Genomic DNA, 10,824 nt, shown 5'->3' on the forward strand with positions numbered 1-10,824 from the left:
AGATTCGTTCATTCATGCTATTCATATAATGCCAGTGTATCATCGTTAAAAGTAGAATACGGCCTAAAAACCCTGGCTTGTCGGCATCGTATCGCTAGTATGCACTTATTCCACAAGTTATTTTACAGCTCACTTCATCATCCACCTTACATCAGTCCTCCAGTACGCATTTCACTCAGCATTGGTAACCTCCTTAAGGTCGCCTGGCCACGTGCCCACACCACCACTTCCGCCTCATCATTCTTTCCAAGCTCAGCATCGGACTGAAACGGCCTTCCACGCGACATCGCCGCAATGGCGCAATGACCTGCCACGTTTTTGAACTGTATAATTCCCATATTTAGGAGCGTGCAAACGTGTACTCAAACGTATTTTCTTTTGTATTTAATTTCTTTTATATTTCTTACCCACCCCTTATGTAGTACGCCCAATCCTGGGGGCCTTTAAGGTAATAAAGTGAAGTGAAAGTGAAGTAAGGAGATCGTTGCATCAATGTGGGGTTTTTAGATAGTGTTCCAAGATAGCTTGTTTGCAGGTGCTGTGTTCTCTGCATGCGCACATCTCTGAAAAATAGATATATTAGGGTGATGCTCTGAAAATAAACTAGTTGAAAGTCTGGCATCCTATCATGTCCCTCTTGTGTTTCCTGTCCCTTACTTTTAAGCACGGTGCTTTGAAGCACAAATCTTTCGTTAAAGTGAATTAATAAATAACTTAAGCACCGAACCAGTGAGTAAGTCAAAATTTTGTGCGAAAGACCAAAAGGTGGAGAAATTTGATGTACAGTAATTTACCAGAAAGCTTCCTTGGTCTTCCATGTTGCTTTTAGATTGATGAGGTAATTTCAATATTGCATGTAAAAATGACAGCTTTCATACATCTGCGCAGAACTTATTTACCTTTCCACAGAAATTATATCTTATAGAAGATCTCAACAGGAGAAAGGCTTTTTCAGTTGTGGCTGTCAACTCGATTGAGTACGTTGCTAATTTACCCGTGTATCTCCTGGCTTTCGCCTCGCAGAATCAACAGCTTCGAGCCGTGGCAGTGCGCGCCGAGGAGTGACCGACCGGAGCCGTGCCACAGGCCGACCGTCTGCAACGTGCCCTACCAGGGAGGCCTCCGCTACATGAAGACATGCCAGCCGTGTCCCGACGTTTACCCTTGGGTCGGCAACACTGGCTTTGGCAGCAAAGGCGCCAGACGCAAGTGATCAGACAAGGAGACACCACTGGCCAATCTTCTTCCGCGCGCGGGACGACATGACAGAGTGTACAATCATCAATAGGGCTCTTGTTTGAGAAGGCGTTCTCCATAGAAAACCCTGCGGCGGTATTGATTGTCTCCTCTCTAAATTACAAAATGATATGTGTAAAGAGACTTTGATGCCAGTAATGATTCAATACCAGAAGACTAATGGTAGGGGGGGGGGGGAAATGAAAGAAATATGCATGCAAATGTTCCTCTCCTATCATTTGTCTGCATCTATGCGTGCAGCCTGATACGATTGAGGAGTTCTATAAATATTCAGTCAAGCGGCTGACAAAGGAACTTTTTAAAGGGGCCCTGGAGCATTTTTCTTGGTGGAGCTTGAGTAACAGGCTTAAATTTGTCTGGTACCTTTATTTGAACATATACCGGAAGAAATTTTTGCGAGGAACCTAATAAGAACGAATATGTAAAGAATGTGACTTTTACTTTCGCTCGCAGCTCTCAGTTAGGGTGGCACCGATAAGAAATCTCGGTTATCTCACTTTCCTTCTTTCCGTAGTTTTCTTTTGGTGAAGCCATCGAGACTAGAAATGTGCTAGAGAGCGGTGACAGGGCGGTCGGGATGCATAAGCCAACATTGGTGAGCGCTCTAATTTCTTCGCGCTCATCTTTGTAAGCACTGCTCATGTCCAGTGAGGCAGCTTTCTCGTTAGCTCAAAAAAGATCCGAAATGTTGAGCATGTGCGAGTAGCTGCAGTTCACCCAATAACTTGAGGGCTGCATTCGCGTAATCGCCGAGAGCGGGGCTTGCAAACCGCTCGAAAGAGTACAAGATATCTTGCTACAGTAAAATGGCTCGGCGGGTTTATTGTAGCATTGTCTACGAGTCCGTAGCGCTACTTAGCATGTCTAAAAAGTGATTCAGTGTCCCTTTAGATGTTCTTCAATTGGCGTTGAGGAAGGAGACAATGAGTCGCATGTTCGTGCCTTACCTAACAAGAGCTCGCGCTGCTCGTGCTCGTGCCTCGGAATTGCTCACACTTTTGTGTGGTGGCCGCCTGATGTCTTTCACAGCTAGCACGAACTCTGCTGATTTAGTTAGGCGTACTTCTGCTGTCAGCACATGAACTTCACATGGTTGACATCAAGAAGCTACGCCATTTTCGGATAAAAGCAGTTATAGCAAAATATACCAGGCTGCAAGACGAGCCAAGGGGCCAATACTTTGAGGCTAAAGACTGCGCACAAGTAGCGTACGAATTGCACACGCGAAGATCGAGTCCAACTTCACCGCAAACATTGATATCGCTGAAAGTATTTTAGGAAGAGGTTGGGTGCACGATAATTCCGGTGTGTCGAGTAATCTGGTCGACTAAGTCCCAACGCCATGTGCGCCGTAAAAGGTTCTGTGTATTATTATTTTCGAGTTGTTTTTATGACAATACTGGTAGTGTTCCGTTAGAAACTACGCCGTCGTACAATCATGTCTTTTCGTAGACCCGAGCTTTCAGTACGCAAGCTGGACAACAAAGAAAAGACAGACCAGGAGAGGAACCTCCTACCTTAATAAAACCATCTGATAAGTACCCTCCATTTATGGACTACCAAACGAAGTTCTTTTAATAAATAAACGTTACAAGTATTTCTCGCGGGCCCAAGCGTACGTGCTAACGCATAACCCTTTATCTCCCCTCATTCTGCGAGACAGGCGTCTTTGGGTAAGGTGAGCTGTGCCTCGCTCGAAAGGCTGCACTCAAGCCGCGCGTGTTGCAAGTGAAAACAGAGCAAGTATTACGTACCTTGTCCCCCTACTGCAAATAAAGGACCGCGCGCGGTGGCTGGTACTTTTCACCTAAGCCAGAACTCGCCTTCTGTTCTGGGTGGTGAAAGGATCTTCTCGGTCGATTGTTGTCGATCCCTCAGGTGCGTCGCGTTTTACTGCTCATTTAAACCTCGTGGATGCGCTGCCTTTGTCGAGTACGTACTAGTTAAAAATTGGGCTCGCTGACCACGATATGAGATCCTATTAAGACTTGTCGCGTCATCCGTCCTTGCTGGCGATGAAATTGTCGAGAGAAGTAGTGCGCCACCAGAGTCCTTAATTCAAAAAAGAGTGTATAATCAAGTTAGATATCGAGTTAGACATGTTTCTGGCGGCTGTTGTGTTACCTAAGTTCTAGCAATTCTTATTCTTATTTATTTAAATTGTCAGCTATTACCGCAATTCACTGCCAGTCCTTTTATTACACATTGCCACACTAAAAATGAGTGGTTGTTTTCAGAGTACCTTGAAATAAGCCAGTAAGAACATTCTCGCCCCTCAGATGCGCTCTAATGGGGGTGAAAGAACTAGGAACTCATGTTCGCCATGCTTACGAAATGGTGGGCGTGGCTGGGAACAGATGCCACGGCATTCCTCCTCCTAATAGGCTGTGCCCAGTTTTCTGACGCCCACGGGGGGACGCCGCTGAAGTCTGGATGACCAAGTGGCGACAGAAGAAGCACACGCGGCGAGCAACATTTTCAGCTTCATTCGGTAAAACTAAAGCGCGGTTCTTTGCTGAAAATATCATACAACGACAAAGCCACGGAACTGCACATTTTGCACAGACAATACAGTAATTCAGCATATTCAGTACTGCTGGGCCATTCAGTATGAGATGCGATTAAAAATAACGGTGTAAGAAAGAGGAACATAGATACGAAGGCAGCAGAGCCGAAGCTAGACATCTCTTGCCCTGTTGTTTAATTTCTAGTAGCTTTTCATCTTTGTTTTCTCGTTTATTTTTCACTAAAGGACAGCGAAGCCGGTTTGTGATAAACATAAATTTCCGCATACTTTACATGAAAATGGCAGACTTTGCAGTGATTGGCATAGCTGTGCACGTAGATCTAGGAAAAAAAGCCGCATTAGATATTCATATACCACATCAAAGCTGCAAAACACTTTCTTTTAATCCACGCACTCTTGTAACGAAATTCCCATAAAGTACAACTCAGTATTGTGTGTCGGCCGAGTCCGTTAAGCTGTGGCGAAATGATACGCAGATGCACATTTCCAGAAGGCGCAGAAGACACAGAACAACGAAAGAGACTGGACTCGCAATACACGGCCATGTTCGTGTCCACTCCTTACCCAGTGTCCAGTCTTTGTCCCAATCACCCAGTTCTCCATCATACTACAGCAAATATGTATTTAAACACGCGTCTCGTTACACGAGGAGAACAAGCAGAGTGAAATAAAAGCATAGAGCAACAAAAATCAGAGTAAGTTTCCTTAATGACTTGAAAGATTAGGCCTAAAAAAGGGGGCAGCGTTGCTGTCGTTTTCGTTGATGTATCTACGCCTTCCGCGCCTAATCCACCAACTATCAAGGAAACGCGTTTCTGCTTACCAGGACCTCAAAGGAATGATTTTATCTTGCCGAGTCTTAAGTCAAAGTTATCACCACGACGCTTTGTTTGGCATTTTAAAATTTGCGGGCCGATATGTCTAGCAGCAAATCTGCGCCGATTTGGGGACGCATTTTCTGAAGATCACTTTCGAGGACACTACCATTTTCCCGGCACGTGAGCTCTGTGCGTAGGATGATTCTAGCGGTTTTGTTCAGGCAGTAAATCACTCAAAGTTATATCTCCGAAAGTAATGTTCCCCGATGTTGGCTGGCCATCAAAGCACACGAGGTATTCGGCATAGCTCATTGCTTAAATGGGCAACTTTACTCCTATTTCTCGTTGAATTTTTCATCCGTATTGCGCGAGATTTCGGCTTGCTCACACTAACTTCGTATATTAAATCAGTTCGCGTCGCAATGTCGTTCTATTTGCTGTTATAGGCAGTCGAATTGTTCTTTTAAATCTTTTTCGATCTTTGGCTTCCAAGGAGAAAAATTGTGCGTTCCTCCACACCGTTCGTGTTTCTTCTTTGTACGCGCATTTATTTTCTAGTGCCGTCGTCGATCAAATCGGTTTTTCGCAAAAAAACGCACATACAAGCAGCAGGCGCCCTGACAGGAATCGATTGGAGACGCAGTGAGCGTTGCGCGCATGCTCCTGCATTCACGGTTGTGAATCCTTGGCGTTGCCATGTGAATCATTTTTTTAATATGTGTATGTTTTGTTACGTTTTAAGCACCGTTAATTTATGCCCTGGAAAGTTTATTTATACCCGCTAGTGTTGTTGCCATTCCAGCTAGTATTGGCGAGTAGTGAAGTGCATCATCCTCCATGCCTTGAGCTGCCCACCAAAAAACATGGTGAAGACGCTCTCCCCTTGGTGGCAAGGTGTCACATTTAAAGTCACCTTACCAGGAGGTAATTGAATCATGCATTTCATTTTACGCGCCTGTAAGTAATGTTTCATGGCCGGAGGCCTCATGGCGCTCCACGAAGTCCCGCTGCATTTCACCATTTGTTGCCCCCGGTGCTGGATCGGGTTCGAGTGTGGTGCCAACATCACGCGTTGAGGCGCTGGCCTGCACAACTGTGCGGCATTTCGGGCCTCCGGCAGGACACTAAGCGCCAACAAAGCGCACCCTACGGTAAATAAACGTCATTTATTGGCGTTATTAGTTTATTTAATACATCGCCTATTCTGTGCTCTTTAAGAGCCTCCGACTAGATATATCCGTTCTGACCCTTGTATTCTTTTTTTCCAAGCAAGTAATGAAAGCGTAGTGGACTGTCCTGTTTCACAGTAGTTTATGGCGCCTAGTGTACAACCCTGCATGAATTTTGTGAAGGGAACCAAAAATAGACGAAGAATAAACTAAGCCTAAAAAATATGCGACCGTAGCCGCCGGCTACACCCGCAAAACGTGTTCCAGAATTTCTCATCTGTTAGAAAGCGGGGCTTCGGACGCGCACCATGACGCGCTCGGCCTGTACATAGCAAACCCGGAGTGGCACCCTGTCAATGGTAGGAAGGCAATGTGACAGAACAGCTCACCCAAGGTACTTTCATGCAGTTGTTTCTTTTTACTTGCACAAAATTCTGGCAATATTATAGGCCTCATAGTAGGAAAAGCGAAGCATCAGAGGTGAGGAAGAGCTTGATTGGAGTGGGACTTGGTTGTACATTAAATGCCAAGGCTTAGCAGTCTTGTTTCTTACAAAGCACACAGTCGTGTTGCGCTAGTTTTGCGCCAGTTGCTGAAGAAGCCCTGTGATCACTGGTTGCCTTCTGCAGTGGTGCACCTCCGGGTGCATGCGTGCCGTAGTGAATGCCGCCGCGCGCCGCCTCCGTGTCCGCAACAGAGAAAGAACTGGCTCCAAAACCCGCTCCCGCTGTCATATGTGAAGCCACATTTTGGGCCGACAACGTTGGATCACCGATACCGCAGACTACGCAATCCAAGGCCTTGACAGTACTGCTTCTGTATGCGTAGGCGTCCAGAGACAGAAACACTGCATGCGGCCACTATCATTTATACATGTTTTGTCCAAGGTATGAACAGCTGTAGTGACCGTCTGCAATTCTTAAAAAAAAAAAGAAGCTAGGCATCGTGTAGGGAAAACTCGAAGCTAATGGCATGGCTCGCAGGACAGCAGAAAGCCAGCAATTTCTGTCCATCGACTTGACAAATTGGGCAGTCTGTAGAAAAAAAAGAGGCGGCCCAGTAGTAGACGCAGATCAGTCAAATGATCGAAGCTAGCTTCGCGAGTGGCAGTGGGTGCCCCCGGAGGAGAGCAGTTCTTTCTCACACACGCGTGTGGCGTGCGGCAGACTGTGTACCTTGTCTGTTGTTTTGGCCCCCTCCGTGTCCCCCTGTATACCCAGTGTTTTTTATCGGGCAACCGTTATGTGTACTCCCTGTCATAATAAATGAGACCTCGAACATCTGCCTCGGCTCACTTCTTTCCTGCCTTGCTTCTGGTGCGCCTACACAGGACATTGCAGATTTATCTATTTATGAATGCGCCAGCATTAGAACGCTCGTGCGAACGAAAACCCGGCGGCGTTCGTCAGTTACGTCGCAATGCGAGAGAAGCGGAAATCGTGGAGAGGCGGAAGTCCGCAACAACACCAGTCGGAAATGAGGGAGAGGAAGTAGGATGTGAAGGAGAGAGAGTGTGGCGCCACGTCACACGTTGGGAGCCACAATCGCGCTGCGGCGGACTTACCAGATTGCGCATTTCAAAAGGTCATGCACGTGTTGTGAAGGCAGGTGTCGTTGAGTAGTTTTTGAAATGGATGCATTGTCAACAAGAAGCTTGCCAAGTGCCAGAGCTAATGCATTTTCGACAGATCAAGCAACTGATCGACCATTAGATTTTGTGAAAACCCGCCGTGGTTGCTCAGTGGCTATGGTGTTACACTGCTGAGCACGAGGTCGCGGGATCCAATCCCGGCCACGGCGGCCGCATTTCGATGGAGGCGAAATGCGAAAACACCCGTGTACTTAGATTTATGTGCACATTAAAGAACCCCAGGTGGTCGAAATTTCCGGAGTCCTCCACTACGGCGTGCCTCATAATCAGAAAGTGGTTTTGGCACGTAAAACCCCATAATTTAATTTTTTAGATTTTGTTAGGACCTAAGCCTGAAGTGGCGCATTGCAATAGCCCATACCTAAAGAACGCGGCATCTAGTTGAGTGGTACAACATTATCATCATCACCAATGGCTAATACATGCGTAGGCAAGCAAAAATGCAATGGCTCATACCGCTGTAAGCAAGCGAATATTGCAATGGCGCATACACCCAAGGCAGAGGCTACAAGCGCTCAGCAAAGTCAACCGAAGAGTGCATACATTCATTGAAATCACGCGTGGAGCACACAGAATAGCACACGTTTCAATAAAGAAACAAACTCAAAACAAGCGTCCGAACCATCAAGAAAACATTGCATACCCCCTCGGAAGTACGCTACGGCGAAGAGAGAGAGAGAGAGAGAAACATTTATTGAATCGTAAAATGGAATTCTCGCGGATCGAGGTCTTCTCTTCTTCACGCTGTCTTCTCGTCGAAGCGAAGCCTCTTCAGCACGGGTGGTCCCTCAGTCCAGGGCTCCACTGAGTTTGGCCGCGTCCCTAGCGTGCTCCACCATCCTTCTTTGGACGGCGAGCTCGCAGCTGACGAGCCGGCTCTCCCAATGCTCCGCATTCGGGGGTTTATGATCGCGGAATGCGTCGTTTCGTTCGCACTCCCAAGTTATGTGACAGAGTGTGGGTGTAGCCCCGCACAAGGGGCAGGTGTCCCTATACTGCGTTGGGAACATCTTGTTGAATATGAAAAGGTTGGGGAAGGTGTTTGTCTGGAGCCAACGCCAGCCCGTTGCTTCCTCCTTCGTCAGCGCTTTATGGGGCGGTGGGTACTTGAATCTAGTCCCCCTGTAGTGTTGCAGTAATTCCGAATAACTGTCACTGAGGATCCCGGCGTAACTAGCGCGGTACTCCTGCTGCTGCCCAGCCCGAAATCTATTAGCTCGAGCTAGACCGTCCGCCGCCTCGTTACCCCTTATGCCCTCGTGTCCAGGTATCCACATCAGATTGTGTTTGATTTTCGCCTCCTCCGAGGGGTTACCCCCTCTGAGGATCCTAAGGGTAGTTTTGCATATTCTGCCCCTCATGTAGTTGCGACAAGTCTCTTTCGAGTCTGTGAGAATATTTAGCTATTTATTCTCCCTATATCCTTGCATCGCCGCCAGCGCCACGGCGATTTCCTCGGCTTCAGCTACGCTCCATATCTCGGCCGAGACGCACGAGACAAGCTTTTCCTCCTTGTTCATTACTACCGCGATGGCCTTTGCCTCGCTTCCTATTACACTTATGCTCGCGTCCGTGAAGAGAGTGTTCTCTTCTCTAGCCACTGTCTTTTCTATGTATTCGGCCCTAGCTTTCCTTCTGCCTTCGTGGAGCCTGGGATCCATGTTCTTCGGTATAAGCTGTACGTTAAAGGTTTTCCTAATTCCCGCCGGTACGTCCTCGTACCGGTCGACGTCTGCTATTTCGAAGCACAGCCTACCGATCAGGTTTCGCCCCGTGTAGGTCCCCGTTAGTCTTTTCATTTGCGCTTTCCGCTGTGCTTCCGCCATTTCGACGAAGGTGTTGCTCACCCCTAGTTGCATCAGCTTTTCGTTGGAGATGTTTCTCGGCAGGTGCAGCGCCGTCTTGTAGGCTTTCCTCAGGACGACTTCAATCTCTTCGTTGGTCGTTTTAGTCCTCACTTGGTAGGGTAGCGAGTACATGACTCTGCTGACGATCAGGCTGTTGACCAGCTTGAGAGTGTCTTCTTCTCTCATGCCGTGCCTCTTCTGGGAGACCCTGCTTATCATTCTGCTCACGTTCTCGGTCGACTTCTTGAGGAGGCCGATGGTGTGGTTGCACTTTCTGCTGCCTTGCAGCCACATGCCGAGGACGCGTATCATGTTGCGTTCGGGGATGAGTTGTCCTTCGAGGCTGACCTCCAGTTTCGCCTTGGTGGGATGTCTGCCGACTCTTAGCAGCTCGGACATTTCGGTGGAGCACCTGAGGCCCCTCTCCTTCCCGTAGTCTTCGACGCACTTGGCGTCATCTTGCAGCGCCGCTCGCTTTTCTTCCAAGGTTCCGCAGGTGGTCCAGACCGTGATGTCGTCCGCATACATCGCGTGCCGGATTCCCTGGATCTTTTCGAGTCTCTTCGCTAGGCCCAGCATCGCCACGTTAAACAGTACGGGTGAGATTACCGAGCCTTGGGGCGTACCTCTGCTAGGCGTTGCAAAGATACCGCTCCTCAGCTCGCCCAGGCCGACCGTCACCATTCTGCCCGAGAGGAAGTCCCTGACGTAGTCGTGGGTCTTCCTGCCGCAGTTTCTATTGTTGAGGCCCTCCATGATGGCCTCGTGGCTGACGTTGTCAAAGGCCCCTTTGACGTCGAGGGCCATGACGACGTTTCCGCCCTTTCTCGGCATTGTAGTCAGGACTTCCTTCTCGAGCTGCAGCAGAACGTCTTGTGTCGAGAGGTTGGCCCTGAACCCAAACATCGAGTTTGGATAGTATCTTCCGTTTTCTAGGTGCCGCTGGATGCGCTTGGTGACGATTTTCTCGTAGAGTTTTCCTAGGCACGACGTCAGCGAGATGGGCCTCAGGTTCTCAATCTGGATTTTCTTTCCAGGCTTGGGGATCATTACGACGACAGCGTCCTTCCACTCCGCCGGAACTTTCCCTTCTTGCCACAGCGTGTTTAGGTACTTGACGAGCTGGTCTATCGCTCCGTCACTCAGGTTGCGTATGAGGGAGTTCCGGACTCTGTCCGCTCCCACCGCCGTGTTCTTGGTGGCTGATCTGATGACCTCGACGACCTCCTCCCTCGAGATGGGTCGGTCCATGTCCGGGTTGTCTTCGCCTCGGTACTCACCGCGGTATCCCTCCGGCTCTCCCGTTCCGTAGCATTTCTTGCGGACCTCATCGAGCAGCTGCTCGTCGGTGCCTTGGTATAGGTGGATCAGCCTCTGGATCGAGTTGCTGCTCTCTCGCTTGCTCTTGCTGGGGTCCAGTAGGCCTCGGAGTATCTGCCACGTCCTGGCCGTGCTGAGGGTGCCGTTTAGCGAGTCGGTGAATTGCTGCCACCCCTGTCTGGCCAGTTGCGTCGCGTACTCCTCGGCCTTCTTGATCTCCGCAATCTTCTTCTTT

The 10,824-nt window shown here is 48.6% G+C and overlaps 1 protein-coding gene across 1 annotated transcript in view; it reads left to right on the plus strand.

The window, feature by feature from the left end:
- The window catches only part of LOC126535548 (uncharacterized), a 101,664-nt gene extending 94,615 nt beyond the window's left edge, over positions 1 to 7,049 (plus strand). The window contains exon 8 of the mRNA XM_055073157.1: positions 1,024 to 7,049. Coding sequence (XP_054929132.1) covers positions 1,024 to 1,213 — 190 coding nt within the window. The 3' untranslated portion in view covers positions 1,214 to 7,049. The remainder of the gene's footprint in view (positions 1 to 1,023) is intronic.
- Positions 7,050 to 10,824: the final 3,775 nt, after the last annotated feature.

Source organism: Dermacentor andersoni, chromosome 7 (assembly GCF_023375885.2).
Source record: "Dermacentor andersoni chromosome 7, qqDerAnde1_hic_scaffold, whole genome shotgun sequence".
NCBI lineage: Eukaryota > Metazoa > Arthropoda > Arachnida > Ixodida > Ixodidae > Dermacentor > Dermacentor andersoni.